At 55.7% G+C, this 22,623-nt stretch overlaps 1 protein-coding gene and 1 long non-coding RNA gene across 3 annotated transcripts in view; both read right to left on the bottom strand.

Moving 5' to 3' along the window:
- Positions 1 to 2,163: 2,163 nt before the first annotated feature.
- THY1 (Thy-1 cell surface antigen) overlaps positions 2,164 to 22,623 on the bottom strand; it is a 70,214-nt gene continuing 49,754 nt past the window's right edge. Inside the window, exons 1-4 of one of the 2 annotated variants that reach the window (XM_068659474.1) lie at positions 5,047 to 5,201; positions 3,074 to 3,159; positions 2,635 to 2,970; positions 2,164 to 2,302 (exon numbers count right to left, since the gene is read on the bottom strand). In XM_068659474.1, the coding sequence (XP_068515575.1) occupies positions 2,190 to 2,302; positions 2,635 to 2,970; positions 3,074 to 3,110 (486 nt within the window). In that variant the 5' untranslated portion in view covers positions 3,111 to 3,159; positions 5,047 to 5,201 and the 3' untranslated portion in view covers positions 2,164 to 2,189. Of the gene's footprint in view, positions 2,303 to 2,634; positions 2,971 to 3,073; positions 3,166 to 5,046; positions 5,202 to 22,623 lie in introns of those variants that run through there. The other variant, XM_068659475.1, reaches the window with a different exon arrangement.
- On the bottom strand, positions 11,991 to 13,505 carry LOC137843816 (uncharacterized). Its single transcript, XR_011089706.1, has 3 exons — positions 13,409 to 13,505; positions 12,496 to 12,542; positions 11,991 to 12,130 (listed from the first exon to the last, which is right to left on the bottom strand). It is a non-coding gene; the product is annotated as an uncharacterized lncRNA (long non-coding RNA).

The raw sequence follows: 22,623 nt of genomic DNA, 5'->3' as shown, positions 1-22,623 counted from the left end.
TCCCGAACCCACCCCACAGTCCGTGGTTCTTGGGGCAGCACCGGGATCCAGCACGTGGCTGCTCCCGGCTGCTTCAGGAGCTGCCAGAGCCCTTGGCATCCCCAGGGGCATCACACGGGCGCACGCAACACGCACGTCAGCAGGCACGGGGGAAGGACCCTGGCACAGCTCCGGGACGCGCCTGCACGCCCGGCACCGCTCACGCACGCTCCCTGCCCGTGGGATGCCAGGGCCGGGGCTGCCTCCACGGGCACGGCCCCACCAGGACGGGCAGGGCACGAGGGGGATGGGGGCAGGATGGGGACGGGGTGCCGGAGGTGCCCATGTGCGTGGGGTGCCCGGTGGTACCTACCCCGCTTCGCCCCTCTCCCAGCTCCGCAGGCGGCCCCAGCCCTGAGCTCACAATGGGGTCGGTGGGATGGAATGGGGACACGGGGCTGTGCCCCAAAGGGCAGGATGGGGTCACCTCTTGCTTCTCCACGCAAGGCTGGGGCTGCCGAGGAGGTGCTGAGCCCCCCGTAGCCCCCCGCCCCATCCCACACACACACACGGGTGGCCACGGCTCCAACACACGACCTAGGCTTTTATTGTGCAGACGGAGGAAAACTCCCGGAGGACAGGTGGTTTTGTTCTTCTTCTTGTTGCTTTTCGTAGGGTTGGCTTTTCTTTTCTTTTCTTTTTTTTCTTTTTTTTTCTCCTTTGAACAGAATTTCTTTTTACGACAAGCTGTGGAAACAACTACAAATGTTCACCAAAAAAAAAAAATAATAAATGAGACCGGAGAATGCGTCCGCGCGGTCGGCTGGGCTCTGCCCTGCCCCGGTGCTCCCCGGGGAGCTCCAAACCAGCCCGGGGAGCGGGGTGAGCCGAACCTCCGCCGTGCACGGCCTCGGCAGCACTAGACAGCAAGCAAGCAGGCAGCGAGAGGGGCAGGGATGGGCAGGATGGGGCAGCGGGGTTGGGGGCAGCTCGCGGTGCCTGGAGGAAAGCGAGGAGCGGGGAGCAGCCGCTGGGAAGGGCTCTCAGCCGTCGTGGCACAGCCTGGGGAGCTCAGCAGGGCTCGGGTTGACCCCACAGAGCCAGGTGGTCCTGTCACTGCCTTCCCCAGCCCCCTGCCCGCTCCTGGGTTGGGGTGCGCAGGGCCAGCCTCGTGGTTTCTCCTGGTCCGAAGGCTCCTGAGGTCCTGCGGGGCATGGGGACAAGGCTGGGGCTGTGCTTGGGGTCCCTCTCTCCACTCTCGCTGACCCCTGGGAACATCCTTCTTGAGGCGGTGGCCAAGGGCTGGGCTTGCCTTCGCCCCCTTTTTCCTCACTTCAGTAGAGAAGGGAGCGGGGAGGCAGGGGGGGACACATGGAGCTCCTCCCTGCAGCATGGGGAGGCTGGAGAAAGAGGGGGGCGCGTGCCACGGGGAAGGACAGGGACCCCCCAGACGTCCCCATGGAGCTCGGGTGGGGGAGTGGCGGTCCCCTGGGGGAGCCCCCTCCCCACCTGGGGGCACGGGGCGCTGGCCAGGCTGTGGCTAGCTCGGAGAGGCTCTGCGGGCCTCCGCTGCGGGTGCTGGCGGCACTTCTCTCGTCACAGCTAAGGACTGGTCCCCGGGGAGGACCAGGGGGGTGCCCGGGCTTGGGCAGCCCCAGGGCACAAGGCGGTGTCTGGGGGCCTCGCTTCCAACCCGGCTGCAACAAAGAGAAACCACCAAGTCACCCCGCTGGCACGTGGCCTCCTCCCCGTCTCCTCCCAGCACCGGGACCCGTCCCCGCGCTCTCCCGTCCCCTCCCTTACCTGCTCGTCCGGCTGTCTTTCCCCAGCTGAGAACAGGCCAAGGAAAAATATATAAAATAAAAAAAAAATAATGAAAGAAAAGGGGTGGGAGAAGCGGGCTGAGGCTCTGGTGCCCCAGCAAAACCAGCACAAGGGGAGGGTGTGATGGGAGAAGCGACGCTGCCTAGCGGAGCCACCATGCTTCGGAGCGGGGCGTGCGCGCGCGCGTGCCGGCGGGTCTCAGCACAGGACGGTGGCTAGCGTTAGATATACGGCTACATAGATAACATAGAGAGAGGTTTCGTTTCTTCCAAATCTGCTCTTTCCGAGGGCTGCGCTCTGGCGGGGGAGGCGGGTTGGCTGGGGTGCTCCGTGGGGGGCGCGGGGTGGTTTGTTTTGTTGTTGGTTGTTTTTTTTTTTTTATCCTTTCACAGGGACACGAAGTCCACGGCTTGCAGGAGAGGCAGGGAAAGGAGGAGCAGCAGGAGCCACGAAGTGTTCTGGATCAAGAGGCTGAAGCCGGCGCATTTCTCCAGTTTGTCTGCGAGGATGGGGAACGGGGAGAGAAGAGATGAAACCCCACGGGAGCAGGGGTCGGGGCGGCTGGGACCCCGGCACAGCAATGCAGCGAGCCCAGCCTGCCCCACTGCCCATTCCCACCTTGTGCCCGTGGAGCAGGGAGGCTTTTGGGGATGCAGAGACCCCGGGGAACACCAAACCCTGCCTGTGCCAGAGAGCAGGGGCGAGGGGGTGGGCAGCAGGACATGGACAGGGCTCAGGGGGCCTTTGGGGACACCACAGGGGCTGGGGCTTTCTTGGCTGGCCCTGCCAAACCGAGGGGCGGGAGAGAAGGAAGGGGTCTGCCCCTCTCACCTTTGATGACGGTGATGTTCTTTATCTGGTTGCCGGTGTAGTCGTTGGTGGCCTTGAGCTCGCACATGTAGACCCCCTCATCGCTGGTGGTGAAGCTCTGCAGGTAGAGGCACACCAGGTTCTTGTGCATGGTGACGTTGGCGCGGCTCCGGTAGACGTTTTCGGAGACGCTGATGGTGCTGTGGATGACGTGCTTCCTGTTGTCCTTGGTGATGCTGAACTCGTAGGTCAGCGGGTTGCTGGTTTTGTTCTCGTAGCGGCAGTCCACCCGCAGGCTCTGGCCCAGCAGGCAGGCGCTCAGGTCCTTGATCATCTGGCACTGGGCGGCCTGGAGCACTGGGACAAGGGGTGGGGACGGGGGGGACAGTGAGCAGCGGGGACACCCGAGCAGCCTCCCGGCCCCGTGGGTGCCGCATCCCACCCCAAGCGAGAGCCCTACCTGTCAGGATGACAGCGATGCCCACGGTGGGGTTCATCTTTCCGCTGATCAGGTGCCCGGGGGGAGGCTGCCGGCGAGAGATGAGCCTGGGGAGGGGGAGAGAAGCGATCAGCGAGGCCCCCACCGTGGCACAGACGATGCTCTGCAGCTGGCTGCACGGGGAAGGGATGGGGATTGAGCACTGCGTGCCCACCAGCATCACCTTCCCGCGTCCTTAGGCGGTGCCAGCCACGCTCTTTTCCTTCCCTGGATCCCCCTCGTGCCCAAACCTTTGTGATCTGTCCCCAAAATCTCCCTGCCCGAGGGGCGGGCAGCAGAAAGCAGGATGCGCCCTGCTGCCCGCCCGGCACGGTGCCAGGTGAGGGACCCTTCGTGCGGGCGCCAGCCTGGCCCCCCCGCGGGTGAGCTCAGCAGAGATGACTCACTGCGATGCGGTGAGGGAAAGGGGCCAAGAGCCTCCAGGAGGGAGAGGCAGCAGCCGGACAGGGAGCTGAGACGGCCAAAGGATGGCACCGGGTCCCCAGGGACCAAGCGGAGCCTGCCCGGACACGGGGTTGGGAAGGTTTTGGGGTGGGAGCATCCAGCTACCGGGTCCCTGGCCCCTCGCCCACCCTCCTGAGGGCGAGGGGCTCGTGGATGTGCCATCCAAACCCCAGCCCTGCCTGCGGTCTGATGCGGCCGAAAGGAATCAATTAAAGGCTTGCAGCCCAACCAGGCAACCGCACGGGGAATCCAGCCGCAGACATGCGGAGAGGAGGGAGGAGGGGGGGGGGAGAAGCAGAGCAGAACTCGGGGCTGAAGGACGCGCCGAGCGCCCCGCAGTCGCTCCTCCTGGGTGGGGACTGCGGCCAGCACCGAGAGGGGGAGCTCAGCTGCCACCCCTTTGGGTCCCCAGGGGGGCCGGGGGGAGCGCAGACCCGCCCCACTGTGCCCCATCGCAGCTTGGCTCAGCATCCAGGGAAGAGCTGGAAGTACCGCAGCCAGCTGGATTTTACATTTTTTAGCATTTTTTTGGGTCTTTCACATAACATTCAAAGGGGGAAATGCCAAGACCATGTGCTCATTCCATAGCTGTGAAAGACCTCTATATCTGCAACCCCAAACCCAGGCCAAGCAGAAAAATTCCCTTCTGCATGGTCTCGATAACCAAGGGGTCGCAAAGGGGGACAAAGGTGTGACAGAGGAGACCGCGTCCCCTCCAGGACCCTCCGAGCTGGCCCTGGCCCCTCAATTTACCCTTTCCCAGCTCAGATTTGCTCCTCCTTGAGCATCCTGGGACTCTGCCCAGGTTGCAGCCGCAAACGCAGCGCAGATGAGCTCCCCGAGAGGACGGCTGCCTCCCACCCATGTGCAAAAGCACGCAGATCTTCCAGGTTTAGGGTCTGCGAGCCTTTTGCCCCCCTGTGCCCCCCTCTCCCCCCCCAGCAGGAGCTGAGCCAGCTGTGCACGGGGATGGGGCTCACAAGGGCGGTGGCACCGGGGGGGGGGGGACACCCCTGTGGGGTCGCAGCTGGGGCTCTGGGGATGGCGAGGGTGGGGACACCGGGGGAAAAATGGGGATGCGGGAAACTCTGAGCCCCAAAAACCTGACAGAGAAAGCGGGGCTGCGAGGAGGAGGGCGGGGGGTGCCTGGGCTTGGTGCAGGAGCTGCCGCCCTTGCAGGGATGCGGGTGGGTGCGTGGGTGCGCGCAGGCGTGCCCAAGGAGGAATGCCGCAATCCCGACGGCTTGGGGGGTAAAGGAGAAGGAGGGGGGGGCACCAGCATCGCTGCGAAAACCCCAGAGCATCCCCTGCATCGCCCCCCGACCCCCCGAATCTCCCCGACCCCCCCCTGCGTCGCCCCCCAAATCCCTGCAGCGCTGCGCCCAGGGCGCGCACGGGGACCGGCGGTGGGTACCCCCGGGGGGGCTGCATCCCTCCCGCTTACTGGTGATGCTGGTGGGACTGGTGATGCTGGGGATGCCGGTGCCTACCTGGGGGGCTCCGCTGCCGCCTCCCGGCGCTGCTGCCCGCTGCTGCCCGCGGCTCCCGGCGGGGCTGGGGGCGGCGCGGAGCTCCCCGCAGTTTGGGAAGGGCCGGCCGGGCGGCCCCAGCAAATCAGGGCCGGGCGGCGTCACCGAGGCTCAGCCCCCAGCCCTGCGGTGATTTTTTTTTGGGGGGGGAGGGTGCGGGGGGGTCCCTAGTTCTGGCAGCCCGGCCTCAAACCTACACCTTCGCCCCCCACCCCTCAGCATCCCGGCTGCGGGTTGGGGTGCTGGGGGTGAGGGCAGCCCCCCCCGGTGGGGGATTTTGCAGGTTAGGATGTGGGGGGCGCATCCCCATCGCCATGGGAACTGCGTTTGGCAGAAGAGCCGCCGCCCCCCCTGCAATGTGGGGGTGCTTGGCCTGGGCTGGGGAACAGCAGAGCTCCCCCACCCCAAATATGTAGGAATCGGGGTCCCTGCAGCAGCTCTCCTCCCTGCAGGGGATGCAGTGGGGGCTCTCTGTGATGCCCTCAGGCACCCACCCCTCTCATGTTTTAGCCCCACAGCTGGTGGGGCAAATAAAGACTCATCCCACGCAGCCCCCCATGGATAAGCAGAGCTGCTTCTGCACAGGGAAAATGTCTTTGGACCCAGACAGCATCCCTGAAAAATGCTTCTGCCCTGTTCTTGGGCAAGGTGGAGGTGACAGCAGCATGAGGAGCTGTTCACCCTGAGTTTTTGGGGTCTGAGGCACCCCAGGAAGGAGCAGTGCAAGCAGGGTGGCCTGCCTCATCCTCACCTCCACCCAGTCCCCCCAGCCAGGCTCTGCAAAAAGGGCTGGCAGGGTGAAAGTTGAGATGAAAAGTCATATTCTGCCCCAGCAGAACCTGATCCCAGGTGACATCCGAGTGCTGATTTTTTGCAAGCTGGCTGTGCTGGGGGGGTTTTTGCTCATCCCACAAAACCTCGCCACCAGCTGCTTGGGCACAAAGCAGGCTGCAGGCACGCTGCCCCAAAGGGGTCCCAGACTTCCCCAGGTGCTGCCAGCAGCAGAGTGGAGACCTGGCCCTGGCTGTTGGGGCAGGGGGGTAGTGAAGGGAGCCAGACCAGGGGTCTGCACACATGAATGTGATGACCCTGATGAGCTGGGATAGTACAGACCGATGGAGGGGGCTCAGAGGGCTGCTTTTGGAGACACACAGTTGCTCAGGCACCCTTTGTGAGAGAAATCAGCTCCCTCTAAATCTCTGGCTGGCGGCGGTGCTGTGGAGGCAGGCATGATTGTGCAGTTTCTGGGCAGTGCTGGCAGCAAGCATCCTGCCGAGGTGCTTGCAGAAGGCTCCTTGCAGAGGTTCTCCAGCTGGACGGTCCCTTCGCTGCAGAGAGCAGCCTGGATGCCATCCATAAAGCAGAGAAAATGAGTCCCCCAGTCACACCTAAATGCAGGGGTGCCCTACAGAATAAAGCTAAAGGAATGAATGGGGTGAAGAGGAGAAAATTTAATAGCTACAGGCAGAGAGGGAGCAGGAAGAGAGGCAGACAGGCAGAGGCAGCCCAGCAGCGCAGGCAGACACCAGGCATGGAGCAGAGGCACCGAGGAGCACCATGACTCGGGTGTCTGGCGCTGCTGCAGCAATTAAAAGCTGGCCTTGCCCCAAAAAATGTCCGGCTGCAGGAGGTGCCCTTCCTGCAGGAAGGCGGGTGCTCAGCCTTCCCCAGGGGAGCAGAAAGCCCCTCTCCCTCCTGGTGAGGAATTATGGTGAGGGATTATGGCACAGCAGCACTCCATGGGGCTGGCGCACACCCTGCCAGCAGGATGAGCTGCCCCAGCAGCAGCCCCCACAGGGAAATTAGAGCTGGGGAGTGGAGGGATGGAAGGGTGAGGGGGGCATCTTGGAACCAGCACCAGCAAATCTGGCAGCACGGATGGAAAAAAATGACCCCCATGGCAGCAGAGCTGGAGAGGGCAGCGAAGGATGCGTGGTTCTTCCCGCAAAACCCAGGCCCTCCCCTCCCCATCTTTGAGGGAGGCTGCAGAAGAGCTTTGCCCTTGATTGTAGAGACAGCAGAGCCCCCGGGAGCCTGGTGAAGCCCCGTGGATGTTATATGGAGCACGGCCCAGATACGAAGCCCCTGGGCTTTGCGGTGCCTCTGCACAGAGCAGGGGTGGAGGAGACTGCGCTCCCCCCTCCCTGTGTGCCACAGAAACGGGGCGGGCAGGGCTCCTGCTGCAGCACAGGCTTGGGGACACCACGCTCAGCACCCCCCAGCCACACAACGTACCCCAGCACAGGGATGCTGTGCCCCTTCCTGGCACCAGCACCGCCTGCCAGTGTGGTTAACCACACCACCGCCACCTTGCAAGGCAAAAGAAACTTCATATGGAAGCTGGCTGATCACACACCACCTCCTTCTCCATTTTTAGCACTGCAATGAGAACATGCATCCACCAGCATTGTCACCAGGACCTGGGGACCCCTGTTGCAGGAGAGGAAAGCTCCCTGCCACCATCTCCCCGGGCATTCCCCCAGCAGAGCTGTCAAAGGCTGGGATGTGGTGGCACCTGCTCATAAAATATCAAAAAAAATCAAGCAGCTGCAAGGCTGACTTCAACCAGAACTGCTGCTGGAGACCTGCAGGTCAGGGCCAGCATCACCACCACCATCTGAGGACTCAGTGACTCCTGCACTTCTCACCCAATCCTGCACGTAGCTAATGATTATTGCATAGTGCTGATTATTAACCATTTGGCCTGATCTGCAGAGGGTCAAGGTGACTAAAAATCCTAGATAATAGTGAAGCCATGCTGATTACTAAGATTTCTGTATAATAAGCTATACTGATGGCTAGAAACTGTGCAACTGTAACCCATACTGACTGCTAAAGATAGCGGATAACCTAAAATGTGTATGATACCAAAGCTCTGGTTTTACAGGCTGGTTCTCCCCACACAGCAGCTGGATGGGAGAGCTGCTCGCTGCAGGGCTTACTGGAAGACCTGGCCCCAGGGGAAGGGGGAACATCTCGGGCTGACAAAGCTTTTCGGCTTGGCAGGCAGCTCCGAGCTCCATCTGCAGATTTGGGTCCCTTACCTGCAGGAAGGTGCCAGGCAGGGAAATGGGCTCAGAGCTTCTGCCCCCATCCCCTGCCCAGCTTTCTCCTCTCTGTCCCAAAAGCGATGAATAATGCAAGCTGCAGAACACAGAAATGGCTTCCCTGCACTTTCTCCTCCTACCTGCGGGGCCTTCAGGAGTGGAAACTGCTTACCAGCATTGCTTATTTATGAAGAACCATCAGCCAGGAGGTTAACTCTCACCACGCAGAGAGGCGCAGCCGCTGGAAGCGGCTCCCTGCAGGAATTTGGGTCCCCCGAGCTCCAGCCCAGCCGGGAAGCTCCTCACCCTGGGAGGAGAAGGATTAAATAAGGACAGGAGGGTTTGTCCAGCTTGGGGGCAGAGCTCAGTTTCTCCCCAAGGCTGGGGGCTGGCAGGAGAGGGGGGAACCCGCACAGAGCTTCCCTTTAGCTGCCAGCCAGCTGCTCCCCGAGCTCGGGGTTGTGTCATCGGCTGCGGCGCTTGCTCAGCTCCCCCATTGTTATCTGGGACAATGGGAGCGTGTACCCGGGCTGAGCCAGGAGATCCCCCTGCTCCCAGGCCCCACACAGCCCCCTGGGGACACTGCAGTGACAGGGGACATCACAGCCCCCCCAGCGCCCCGTGGGATCTCCTCCAAGGCACGCGGCGAGCCCGGCTCTGCCTTCGTCCCTGCAGCCACATCTGGCCCCACAGCCAGACTCCTGCTGCATGTCGTCACTCAGCCATCCCTCCCTGTCCATAAAAACAAATTATCAGGAGCAGAGGGAGATTTCCAGGCGCTTCCCAGGGAGCTTTTGCCCATTGTTGTCTGTGTCTGGGACTGGAAGGCCTCGTAGCAGCACTGGGAGGCTTGTTCCTCTCCCCATCCCTTCTGCAGCCTCCTCCAGGGGCAGGAACTGGGTCACTTCGTGTCTGTGTGCACAGGCATCAACACAGAAAAACATCCTGAAGAAATGGCCTTTTTTTTTTTTTCCATCCAGTCCAGCTGTGATTTGAAATACAGGTCTAGGAGATGAATTACCACTGCAGTCAGCAAAGTGAGAGTCACAGAGCTACTGTAAACAAGAACCCAAGGCCATGGGTAAAAAAAATCAAAGAAAAAAAAACCTTGTTGGTAGCAGTGGAGGAGTTACCAGGTGCCCACTAAGAAGCGATGCTGGTGCAGGTGCTCTTCAATGTACTCCCTGAAGTCCTACAATAAGCACCAAGGAGGCAGCTCCGAGGCCCTCCAGCAAACACGATCCCACTCACTTCATTTATGTTGCAGCCCAGAAGATCATTTCCAACAGCAGCACAACATCAAGAGCCTGAAAACACTGCTGTCTGCAGCTACACCACCCTCCTGCCACTCCAGGCAGCACAAGCCTCTTGCCCCACAGCACACCAGCTCCCCTGGAGACCCCCCCAGGCCTCTCTGCACCCCTGGGACACCAAGGACAGGTCTCTGGAGCTGTATTACCAACAGCAGGCAGCTTTGGAGGAAGTTCAGTTAGAGATTTAGAACAAACCCGTTCATATAAAGCTGTTAGTAACCCTAAACTTAGAAAATTAACTCCAAGATGAACCTGGAATTCTTCAAAAAACATCAGTAAACCATATTTTCTGTTGTCAAATCTGAGCATCTGCGTTGAGGTCACCCATAAGGTGACATCAAAATCTTAACTTGAAAAAATCACCCAACCACCACCACTTACCTAGGAAGATGAACCTTAAAGACAGCTCTCATCTGCATGCTGAAAAGGCCAACTCCCCACCACAATCTCATTGCCTTTCCGAGCTGTTGCTGCTTTACGTGATGCGTGGGTAATTGAACAAGCTGAGGCACTCGTTCCTAGCACTTTTCTGAAGTTTGGCCAAGCAGCACGACACGCAAGGAGAAACAGACCAGCGCCCTTCTCGCTCTGAGGACTTCATCTGGGGCAGCAGCACAGCTGGCAGTCACTGCCTGCTCAGTAACCACAAGCACCAAAACAGCTGGAAATAAGGACATCCAAGGCAGGATGCCATGGAGAAGGGAACCAGAGGCTGAACTAGATGGGACTAGAATTGAACTAGACCCACGGGCAGGGCAGGCAGAGCTGTCCTCGCTGCAGGAGCTGCTCCTGGCACAATCCCACCTCAGCATCACGAGAGATGTCAATTTACTCACTTAACTGACAGCAAAACACTTTGCCAGGAGTTTCCCATCAGAGCTGTCATTCTCAAAAAAAACCCCTAGTTTTTTTTTTTTTTCCCCAAATCCTTCCTATTTTCCAGGGCTGGGCAGGGACAGCAGATGCTGGGGCAAACTTCGCTGCTCTTTTCAGAGGCTGCTCTCTGGTGCTGACAGCTGACAAACAGAGCAGCCACTCGCTGTACAGCTCCGTGCCATTACTGGAAATAAACAAGTAAAGGTAATACATGAAGATTAAATCTGCAATTTCTTAAAAGCCTTTATTGGGAGAAGTAAATGCTCCCAAATATTTGTTTACCAGAAGCAATCTCTCCACGGAGCTTCAGCTACTTAGCTGATCGTGTTCAGAGTCAGAAGCTCCTTGCCACTTGGCGCAGCATTTATTCCTAATGGAGTTTGGGATCCTGCCAGTTAGCACTTGATTACAATTAACTTACTCCACTCTTTTAAGATAATTTAATTGGTTTATTAATCTGTGTATTGCTCCTAACAGCTTAACAATTTACTCCACGCTATATGCACAGCTTTGTATTGGTGTGTAACCAAACCTCCTGGGAAGGGGCTGTGGCACTGCCGTCGCTGCTGTCCCTCACTCACCTTCTTAAGGTTCATCCAAACTCTTGAGAAGAGCTTCTTTGGCCCCAAAAATGCTGCTGTGCCACCCCAAGTATGCACAACCCCACGGACACCCCATCACTTCGCTGCCTGCTGACCTGTGCCAGTATTTTGGCAGGTAGAGGCTCTCGGAGCCATTTACAAATCAGCATCGGATCAAACGCAAGCTCCCAGGTGTAACACCACATCATCCATGGAGCACTTTAAAATAAAGGGTCCCATTTTCTGTGCAAATCCCCTGCTACAGCTGGTGCAGGAGCTCCCTCTCCTCCCAGTCCCAGGCCAGGCAGGGAGCAGAGGACACCAGGACACCTGCCGGCTGTCACAGAGCTCCACCCCACGGTGACAACACCACACCAAATCATGCCATCAAACATCCGATTTTTTTCTCTGAACTAACAGCTTTTGAGATGAATCCACCCCAAAACATCACCCCTGCTCCCTCTAAGTTACCTCAGCTTTTCCCACCGAGGATGTAACCTCTCCCCCCTCTAGCTTACCTCTATTTTCCTCATTTTAAAAAAGTTTGTCCTTTTAAATTACCTCAGCTCTTCCTTACAGCATGTCACCTCTGTCCTCACTACCTCAGAGCTCCCCTCCATAACATTCACTCTGCACCCTATATATTACCCCAGATTCCTCCCCCCCAAGCACAAATTTCACCTTTATTCCCTCTAGATTATCTAATTTACCTCACACTTTCCCTCAAAACCCCAGAATCTCCCCCAAATTAACAGCTGGTGTGCCCCCAATCCTCCCCCCTGCCATGGCCCCACACTGCACCCAAGGGTGCCTGAGCCCCCCCAAGCCCACAGGGTGGCAGTGCCACTGCTTTGCCCACCCTCGGGGGGTGGAGGCACCCCATCCCACCCTACTGGGAGCCCCATGGGGCAAAGTGGGGCCCCACAGTCCCCCCCGGGCACCCCAAGGCCTCCCACACACCCTCAGGGCCCAGCTTGAGACCAGAGGTCTAGGCCTCTCCTTTAATTCCCCTCCTGACAAAAAAAAATAAGCATTATCTGCTCCGAAGCGATTTCCCCGAGTTTTAAACCACCCATGCCCACTTCGGATGATTTTGACGTAAAAGCCTCCGCTTTAATCTTTTCCACATTTGTGCCGCTGCTTTCCCAGAACAAACGCTTCCACAGCGCGATCCCCCTGCCAGGAACGGCTCCAAAGGGAGCGTGCTGCTTCGTGCAGGAACGAGTGGCTGGAAATAACCATGAAAGTTAAGGAAATAAGACTGTTCCCTATGCATTTTTGGGCCTTTAAAAAAAATATTTTAGGCTTTTTTTTTTTTATTTCTCTGATCCTTCCACCTGTACAGAGGTTCTCACTTAATGGAAAATACCCATTTTCCTGCTAAAGAAGCCCTTGACCAATTACAACCTTATAAATAACCCTCCCAGGGATGTGACCTGCTACCACAACCATTTTAAGGGCAGGGGACAGCCACCAGAGCTGAACCCCACCAACCTCCAGCCCACACAGGCACCAGGACTTTGGAGACCACTATGTGCAACACCCTGGGCTCATTCAGACAGAAGGGGAAAAATGTACACAATGAGACCATACCTTGAATATTGGTGGCATTTGGGTTCCTGCTATTCTATCACATCCTTCTGGGCACAAAAGGGAGGAAAAAAAGATCACACTGAGGCTTTGAAAAGGGGAGGATCAATGGTAGGCAGGGGGCAGGATGTCCATGCAGCTGCAGGGTGAGGTGCTCAGATGCCTGGAGCTCTCAACCACAGGGACTGAAAACTCAGGGTTACAATGCCAATGAGCTTAAAAATGAACTCCAGACAAGGCTAAACAGGACCTCCTGAGCTCACTCAGGAATCTTCCTGCACTAAACCATGGCATTTTGGATTGAGCTGATGTTGGGGGGGCTGCAATCACGCACCCAGACCTTGGTGCCTGCTGCCTGGCTGGAGCTGCTGAACCCACACCAGCCCATTCTGCTGATTCAGGTGCACTCCAGTATTTTAGCTTAAAAGGAAGAAGCTTCACCCCAGCAGGTTACACCAGTTTGGCTATCATCTCTTCTCCTGCAGCTGACACAGCCAGCACAAACAGCATCACGCTTGCCAGCAGACGGGAGGAACATCTCATGGTGTGCTGCTCTGTGCCGCCAGCACCGCTCAGCAGTGCTCTTTCCGGGCTTTTATTACATTATTACATTGCTATTGCATTACGTTTTATTACATTACTTGCCGGACACACCATGTCTGCGTCTCCCCAGCCTTCACCAGCTCCCCCACAGGTTTTTGGAGATAGGAAGAAGCAAGGGGACTCTGCAGCTCCCTGCAGGACCACCCAGCCCCACCAGCACTGCAGCTAGGAGCTGAGAGCTAGAGAACTCGAACAAGCACCCTTCCTACCCTGGGTCACTGGAAAATTAAAATACAGCCTTATTTATAAGCTCCTAACCCCAAAACATACATCAAGACTCTTACCACTAAAAGACTTAGCCCCAGCCAAATACCTGCTGCCCTCTGAAGCTGTAATCCTGAAGACAGCAGGGACCCCAGGGACCCTTACAGCACCTCTCAGCTCCCTGCACCAGGCTGCAGCACAAGCAGAAACCTCCCCAAAGCTCCTGGGAAGCTTTTTATAGGGGCCAGGAACAATCATGGGCAGCACCTGGGGGGCAACTAACAGAGCACAGGTGCAGCCCAGACTGGTTTCTTGAGCAAACCCATTAACTCTCACATTTTTTCCTGTCCTGGAGCTGTATTCTGAACAAAGTATTTTAGACCCTTTACATGGAAAAGCCTTGTTACTGTAAAGTGCATAAACAGAAAGTCATTGCTGTTTTGTAGTGGTCTCCCTGGTGCTTTTTGAAAAGATGACTTAGAAAGAAAGCCCATTTTTCTGCCCTTCCTGTGCAAAGAAGAACATGGGGAGAAAAAAAAAATAAAAAATGCATACTCTTTCTTCTCCTTACACCAGGATTTGTACTTTTCATTGCTTTGAAATTCCTGGATACAAAGTACTGGCCAGTCTGATTGCCAAAATATTCTCCTTCATCACTAAAACTGAGTCTTCTGAAATATCCCGTGTCCTGAAATAATCTTATAAATCATGAGATTATATGAAAAATCCAAGAAATTGCTATTTAAGTTCATATGCTGGCTTAGAAACCTTTTAAACAAGCATATTTCTCGGATTTTTGTTGCAAGGATCAAATCAATCATGACAGGTTCTTTACTATGCAAGCAGCTGAGGGTGTTCGTAATGAGCCAGTCAAAACATAACGTGCCATTTTTCCACAGAATAGGTTTTTTCAGTGTTATGAATCTCTGTTTTGAATAGAGTCAGATTTCAGTCAAAAAGAGTGCTGGGCAAGAGATTCTGACAGTGATGTTTAGCAGCATGACCCAGGCTAGGGGAAGTAGCAGAGAAAACATATTCCTTAAAATACACGTCAGTGGAATCCGTGGCTGTCACCCAGGGGAAATATGTTTGGTATTTTATTCCTAAGGTTCCTTTTCTTGCTTGCTATTTCTTAACTTGAAGTACTTCTAGGTATTTCAGCAAGCTACTGGCATCCAAAGGGAAAAGGGAAGGTTCTGTTGGTGGAAATTGGAGGCAGAGACAGGTGAAATGATAAAGGTAGGGCAGGAACTGGATGAAAAATACACACTGTCAGAAGAAAGCACTGCAGCTATAATCACGCACAACACAGACACAGGTGAAAGCTCTGCTTACAAACATACACTTAACAAAAAGGGGATTTATTAAGCGTCACAAAGTAATCGTCTGTTTACGACAACAGCAGGAAATAAATCATAGAATCATAGAATATCCTGAGTTGGAAGGAGTTCTCCTTTTTCCATTCACATATCTAAAAAAAAACCTTTCTATTTTCTCTCACAGACACAGCCAGCTTCAACTCTAGGTGTGCTTTGGCCACACGAATTTTCTCCCTACAAACACGAACAGCATCGCTGTATTCTTTCCACGTCACCCGGCCCTCCTTCCAGTAGCGAAACACTCTCTGTTTCCGCCTAATCTCCATCAGAATGTTCCTGGTCAGCCACGCCGGCCTCCTGCCCCGCCTGCCTGACTTGCGATATTTAGGAATTGCCTGATCTTGTGCTTCTAGGAGGCATCGCTTAAAGAATGACCAGCACTGGTGGACATCGAGGACTTCAAGAGCAGTTTCCCAGGGGACCTTGCTGACTAGTTCCCTGAGCAGCCTGAAGTCCGCCTTCCCCATATCTAGGGATGAGGTTTTGGTGGCACTTTTCCTTCTGTCACCATAAATTTTGAACTCAACCACTTCATGGTCGCTATGACCAAGGAGGCCACCAATCACCACATCTCCCACCAGACCCTCTCTGTTTTCTAGCAACAGGTCTAGGAGGGCACCTTTCCTAGTTGGCTCCGTCAGCACTTGCACCAAGAAGTTATCATCTAGGTGCTTCATGAACCTCCTGGACTTGCTCGTGTCAGCCGTGTGGCACTCCCAGTTAACGTCTGGCAAGTTGAAGTCCCCCATAAGGACAAGGGGAGTTAATCTCGAGGCCTCTCTTAGTTCTGTAAAGAATAATTTATCGGCGCTATCGTCTTCTGCAGAACAGGAGACGCCTGTGCTGGGGCAGGTTACAAGCACCGAAGGGAGAGGCAGCTGCAGCAGAGCGGCGATGGGCCCCCCGCTCGCCCTGCCCGCGCTAACCGCCGTGCTAACCAAACCAAGCCACATCCTCTTTTAATGTATCAGTTCCTCCCTGTGCTGGGAGACCAGGGCAACGTTCCTGAAAATACATTATAAATAATCACAAAAAATTCCATTCACACAAAGCAAAGTGGTGTAAATATAAATTAAGTGTGAAGTCCTCATTTATCCTCCTACAAAGCACCGACTTGGATGCAGAGCCTGTTTTCCTCCCTTCCCCTTATACCACACTAATGGCTTTTGCAGCGGAGAAGCCTGAGGAAATTCACAACGAAACAAGCTGAAAGAAGTCAGGAAGAGTTTTAATAGGGGAAGGGGAAGAGAAGAGCTCCTTGACCTGTGCAGGTGTGTGTGGGCTCAGCCTCCCTGCATGCATTTCATGGCTTTGCAGGGCAGGGTGACCTGGGATGGTAAGAGAGGAGTAGTGCTGCTGGGCATCTTTCCCTAGAGCATTTTAGGGAGGCCAAGGTGCTACAGCTCTCCCAGTAGTCAAGCAGTACGGTACAAGGTCAGCTTGTGTGGGAAGCAGCCCCCTGTAGCATCATTATTTGCAGCCCTTCTGCTCCGTGCGGCGAGCAGCAGGCAGCAGCCATCCCGCCTGGCAGCACCAGAGGGTAGCATTGCCTTTCGCTTGGGGACCTGGCACTGCTTTTTGCACTGCTGTCAGCCTCGCTGGGCTTGGAACAGGCTGGGTCCTCGGGTCCTGTGGTGGCCTGGTCTCCTGAGACTGGTCTTTGTGTGGTGGACTGGTCTCCTGGGTTGTATAAAGCAGCATTCCTATGTTCGCCTTATGGGATGCAGTTTGTTTTATTTGCTGTCCCTAGCAAGGCTGCTGGCATCCGACTGCAAGCTCTCCTGGATCGTCTTTCCAAGTCCAACGTGCCCTTTTCCTGCAGGTATGGACCTGGCTGGGGAGGAGCAGGACCCTACCCTCCGAGCTGCGTGGTGTGCCCTGCCTGGCCAAGCCACTTGTTCCTCTAAAAGCTTTTCAAGCCTCTCGTTAAACACGACCACTTCTGGTCTTGATTGCCTAAAGGTGTTTTCCTGTCTCCCTTCTAGCCCAGCTCCTTGGCACCGTTTACAACTCAGAAATAACTGCAAGCAGTGGAAAGTTTCCGTGTTTGCAAAATAAAGAAAACAGCACTTCCCTGCCTGGGGTGCGTGGGGACCTCGCCTGCCTTGTTTCATCCCGGAGTTCTTCTGAGCAGGTTATAAAGCCTCGCACTGCAGGCTCTGTGATGTTGACAGACCTTTCTGTGCAGCTGCTGTAATACCAATACTCTGCCAGCTGAAACACCATGCATCTCCTGGGATGGGATCAGGAGCAGGGATGCCAATTTTCAGCTTCTGGCAGGCTTGTGTGTACTTCACGGAAACCTTTATCTTGCTAAGGATGCCAAGACCTTTCTGTATCTCTGTGCTGAGAGGGGTGAGAATTCAACATGAGTAAGCAAACCAATTCCAGTCCTGCCAAAACTCCTGTGCTGCTCCCAGCACAGGAGTTTTGTTTTTTTTGGTTTTCTACCCAAACAGAGCTTGGGATCCTGCTGTGTTGGGCACACCATTTCCCATGCAGTTTGGGATGTAGCGGTCCACCTGCAGCTACCTGCCTGGAGCGGGGTCAGGGCAATGTGGGAATATCACAGGTTTTGGAGGTCGCAGAGCAACACAGGCCAGTGACTTGGGGGCCAAACCCTGCAGGGTCTGCAACGTCAGCTCAGCTCTAGGTAGGGGCAAAAACCTAAAACTTTTGTGGGGTGGGGCAAGGAGGAGCTGACTTTTCTCTAGAGGGTTTTTTTGGGATGGTGAGGGTTGCAGTATTGGGATGGTGAGGGCTCTCTGTTCCCCGTGCCCCCTGCCTGGCATGCTTTCTTCTGCAGCCTTTGGTTCTTCCTTATCGTAAATCCTGTAGGATTTAACTTCTAGCTACTGATCCTTTTGACAGTAATGGACCATTAACTAACTAGACATAAAATTGAAAGTGTAAATCCCTCTCCCTTGGGGAATGAGAAAGCAGGTTTAGGATGCAGGCCATGAAATACAAGAGTTCATTGTAATCACAAACGAGGCCAGATTAACTCTGCCTGCCCAGCATCCCCAGATCTGTGCCAGCTGATGGAGAAGAAAGCAAAAGCTGAGGCTAGTGTTGCAGAATCATTTGCATCTGCCAGGGAAAAGCCTCCAGCCTTAATGTCTGAGCTGATTTATCCCATTGTCAGGGTCTTCCCTGTGAGACAGTGAGGGATGCTGAGGAATTTTCTCCAGAGCCTGGTGCTGCCTCTGATCCCAGGCTTGGTGCATCTCCTGTTTTGGGACAGAGAGGGAAGGGAAGAGCTGATGAGCATTTCTCGTATCAAGAGGGGAAAGCACAAAGTGCTTTTGCCCCTGCTCCCACCCAGCTAAGGATGAGAGGCCCCATTGCCAGCACTTCCCCTGGGGTCCCCGTAACGTGCCAGGGCTCTGCTGTGCCTCTGGCAGGGAGTTTGCTGCTGACTCTTCTCTAGACCTTGAGAGCAGTGCCCACTGATTACAAAAAAATTAATTACCTTCCTCTTGCCGGACTGACTTTCAAGGTCTCGCAGGCTCTTAATCAAGCATCTTCCTTAAAAGAGGTTTTGATTGAATTGCTGGAAGGCTTCATTAGAGCCCGGATCACCAGGTCAGAGGGGGAAGAGTCCAGAGACCTGGCTGGGCTCTGCTTGTGCTGCAAACTTACCTCAGGAATAAGTGACTGAGTCAGAGAAAAGAGGGGGAAACGGGTTAAAAAGTGGTCTAGCTACCCAAAAATTAAATGCCTTCAGCTGGTGCTTGAGGGTTGGTTGCACGGGACTTGTTTGTGGGCACACAGAGGGCTGTTCCCGAGGATTTGCCACCTCCTGCAAAGCACCACGAAGCACCTCTGGTGATGGCTGCACGCTGTGCGTGTCCCCAAAAAGTGAGGTAACCGGCGGCTGCTGGTCCCTGCACGCTCTCCTCCCCTGCAAGCCCTGGCCACGCTCCTGCAGCCGAGCTGCGTGCCGCTGTCCGTGCCATTCCTCGTGCCAGCAGCACAAGAGCAACTGGGAAAAGTGTCTGGAATTTATCACCCGTGGCAGGAGCTTTTGTCTGCAATGAAAAACATTTCCCCCCCTCCCCTCTTCTAGTGCTTTCCCCCTTCCCTCCTCTCATTGTTATTATTATTATTAAGAAGCTTAATGCCATATGTCTTGCTGTTTCATAAATAACCCCTGTAATCAAGCAGTGCTGGGTAAATGGGCAGTCCAGCTTGTGCAATTTGTTTGACAAAATGAATCCAGAAGAATATGAGTCTGTGGAGGAAAGACAAATAGAGCAGCTTGGATAAATGTGTTAACCAAGAGAAAAATGGCTTGGCAGAGTGGTCGATGCTATATTTATCCATGCAAATGGAGTCCAGGGCTAATTTATTAAAAATAGAGCACAGAGCTCACCAGAACGGTCGGCATCTCCTAGGAGGGGTGGTGAAAAATGTGGTGCAAATGGGGCTGGGGCTGGAGATGTCTGGCTGTACCCCGGGGAGGTGGGCAGTGGGGTTTTTTTGGGGACGGATGGACACAGCAGGGCTGGCCTGCAGGTTTCTGCTGTCTGTTGGCAGCGCACGTAGCCCTGGATTGCTCTAGCATACCTGGAGACAGTGCTGTGAGCAGCCGACAAAGGAAAAAAAAATAAAGAAAAAATTAAAAAATCACAAAATCAATGTGTTCAGCGGGTGCTTGTTGACTCTTTGATCTTCTGGCGGTTCTTTTTTTTTTTTTTTTTTTTTTCATGCCTTTCCTCTGAATCTCTGAAAGTGGATATTAGATTTTTGTCCAGCATCGGGCCTTTCCTGGCCTTGCTGGTGCATTTTAATTCCTTGCTGGGAAAACTGGGCTCCCGACTCCCTGTGCTGGGATTCTTGAGACGTACGAAGGTCCGAGGGGACCCTCACTCCCTGCAGCTGTGAGCTTTGGATGTTTCCTGCTGGAGCAAGGCGCTGGGGGCCAGGAGGGGCATGCTGGTGGCAGCCTGGGCTGAGCAAATATATCCAGGCCTGCAGGATGCTCCGAGGGCTGCAGCGGGGGGAATGCAGCAGGCTCAGCCCTCGAGCACCCTGAGAGCACGTGGGGAGGTTTTGCCTGGTTTTCTCCAGGGCTTGGTGCAATCTCTTCCTCTGTCTGCTCCACGGGAAGCGTGCCCAAGCTTTTCTTTTATTCCCCCTTTCCAGCCAGAGAGGGATCAGGGTGAGGCCAGGCTAATTGTGCCCCCAGCTGCCACCTGCTGCAAGGTGGAGCACCTTGGGCTGCTTTTTGCTTCCTTCCCAGGCAATTTTTCCATGTCCCCTGGGCAGGAGGAGTCCCCGGGCGCACCCTGCGTCTCCTGCGCGCAGCGGTGCTGCTGCCACACGGCGATGGCCATTGCAAAAACCAGCAGGGGCAGGAAAAGCCGGGGTCCTGCCCCTTCTGCGGAGCTGCCTGCCCTCTCTCCGGCCTGCAATCCTCAGCTTGGGAGGTGCTGCAGGAGGAGAGAAATCCCAGCCCAAACCCTTCCCTCCGCCACCAGGCGGCACCGCGGCTCTGCCGGCGCCGGGGCTGGGAGCCGCTCCCTGCAGCTCCCTCTTGCAGGCTTCTCCCTCGGCCGTGTCACCTGGAAAGCCGAGTTTTTAATGAAAAAAAACCACGGTGTTTTTTAGGTGGGGTGTGCGTGAGGATGAGTTCCTGCCTCCTTGCCTCCTTCCTGCCCTCTGAGCACCAGCGCTGCCTTCGCTCTGACGCAGCCAGCTCGAAGGGGAGCCACTGGGATGATGTGCCCAGGGATGCTGGGCAGAAAAAGCCGAGGATCTGGCTCCTGCAAGCTTTGTAAGCTGTGCCAGAGGGAGAAGAGGCATTGCTGCAGTGTGGGCAGCTCGGTGCCCGGCTGTGTGCCCACTGGTGTGATAGCAGAGGAGTCGCCTCTTGCTCCTGCTCCCTCCGAGCTTGGCTCCCCACCCTCCAGTCCCTTCTCCCCGGCCCTGGTGTGTATGAGTATTCTTTTTTTTTTTTTTTTTTAAGTGGCAAGCTGAATATTTTAAACAAACACTGCTTAACATCTATAATTTATGGGCAAGGCTTCAGAGGAGGAGATCAGTCGCTGCGTGGTGCCGAGGGTGGCTCTCCGTCTGCAGCAGCCTCCCTCCGCTGCTGTTCGCAGTCACCTGGCGAGGCGGAAGGGATGAGCCTGGGGCAGCACCCAGAAAATTCCCAGCTTGGAAGGAAGAGAAGCCTCCTGTCTGTCTCCTCTGGCTGGCAGGAGCATCTCTGAGCCCCCTTCCAAGCACCTGCCCCAGGGAGCTGCACCAGGACCAGGGTTTGAGCTCAAAGGCACTGCTGGCCAGGGCAGATGCAGTGCTGGTCCCTGTCCCCGCTGAGCCCCAGCTTGTTCCCCAAGCTGCACGTGGGAGGGTCCTGGGCTTGTTCTTTAATGGGAGTGGAGAGACTTTGGCTTCAATTAATTAATTTGCTGCTCTTCCCCATTTTCAGGACTATCTTTTATTCATGGCCAAGTGGCGCAGACGCCGCTGCTTCTGCCTTCTCAGGATGCTGGCATTAATATTTCATCCTGGAGCCTGCTCGTGCTGAAGAGAGCTCGTGTCCCACGTACCTGCCTCTTCCCATTGATCCCGTGCTCCCCTCCTCCAGCCCCATGCTGCCTGTCCCTGTCACTTCGCCACCTTATGGCCTCTCCCCAGCTCATGTTCCCAATTAAATGCGGTGGGTTCAGGCTTGGGGCAGAGGGTGCCCTGGCTGCTGAAGCAATAAGGGGTCCTGGGAGCGCCTTGTTTCGATATAAATCAGTGGGGAAGGGGAATGATCCTTATTCTCCTACCCCCTCCTGTTAGAACAGGGAAAACAGGACCTGTGTTTCAGCTGCTCAGGGCTTTGGCTGCGACCCAGAAGTAGAGCAGGAGAAAACCCTGCCTGTACCTGTTAGGGGAGCAGCAGAAGTGATGAAAAGAAGCTCTCCTCCTGTTTTTCCACCTCTCCCCTGGCTCCTGTGCACACACCTCAGGCATTTCTCAGCTCTGCAGGGTCCCCAGGCCAGCAGCAGCCTGTGCCTGCAGCAAGGCTCTTGCCTCAAACACGGGCAGGCCACGGTGCAGCCACTTGGAGTGGCCCTTCATCTGCTGAACGGCAGCTCCAGAAAGCTCTTTGGATAAAAATACTGCGAAGTTCCTGAGCAGGGAGCAGGCAGAAGCCTTTTTGTTCAGGCAGGTAGCACAAAGAAGTAACTCCTTGCTGGGTCTAGGTGCTCCTGGTTCTTTCTTGGGCTTCGTTATTTGATTGTTTTCTTCTCCACCAGGAGTTTTGAGGATTATGCTGACTTCAGAGGGCCCGACTGCTCGTTCCTTGGTTGCCCTCTTCAGGACCAACCTATCCAATGCACATCGCGTTCGGGGCTCTCAGCGGCGTGCTGATCTCAGGCTGTTGCACTCGAGGAGGCAGATTAATTATAGTTCAATTTGTTCCAGTTCAGCTCGAGCTTCCAGGGGTGCCTCTCACGTCAGAGCGAGCTGGGGACGGGGGAGGACGTGCTTCTCCTCCTTCCCACCTTGGAGAGGAGGGCAGGGTGGCAAAGGAGGTCTCCAGGGATGCCCAAGCTGCCTTTGCACAGGGGGGAGGCTGGTTTGGAGCTGTTCAAGCTCGTGAAGAGTTGATTTTGCTCCCAAGTGGAAAGGGTTTGGGATGGAGAGAGCTGGGAAGGTGCAGCAAGGTGTCATTGGCACTGGGGTTGGGGCCATGTGGTGTGGGATGTGGGGTGAAGCCTCCCTGCCCCACACTGGTGGCTTGGAGCACTTGTCCTGGCAGGGGGAGGCTTTGCAGCTCCCGTGGGATGGGAGGAGGAATAAATGGAGAGGGGAGCTGGGAAGAGCTGCTCTGTGAGGGTGGCTTGTGTCAGGGAGCGTGTGCCCGTGAGCGTGCGCTCGTCCGTGCGCACGGGGCTGTGCTCAATTAAGGGAACGCGACGGCAGGCTGCAGGATGTGGAG

The sequence above is a fragment of the Anas acuta genome, chromosome 23 (assembly GCF_963932015.1).
Source record: "Anas acuta chromosome 23, bAnaAcu1.1, whole genome shotgun sequence".
Lineage (NCBI taxonomy): Eukaryota > Metazoa > Chordata > Aves > Anseriformes > Anatidae > Anas > Anas acuta.
The sequence above is the reverse complement of the archived record's forward strand: the minus strand, read 5'-3'. Positions and strand labels throughout refer to the sequence as shown.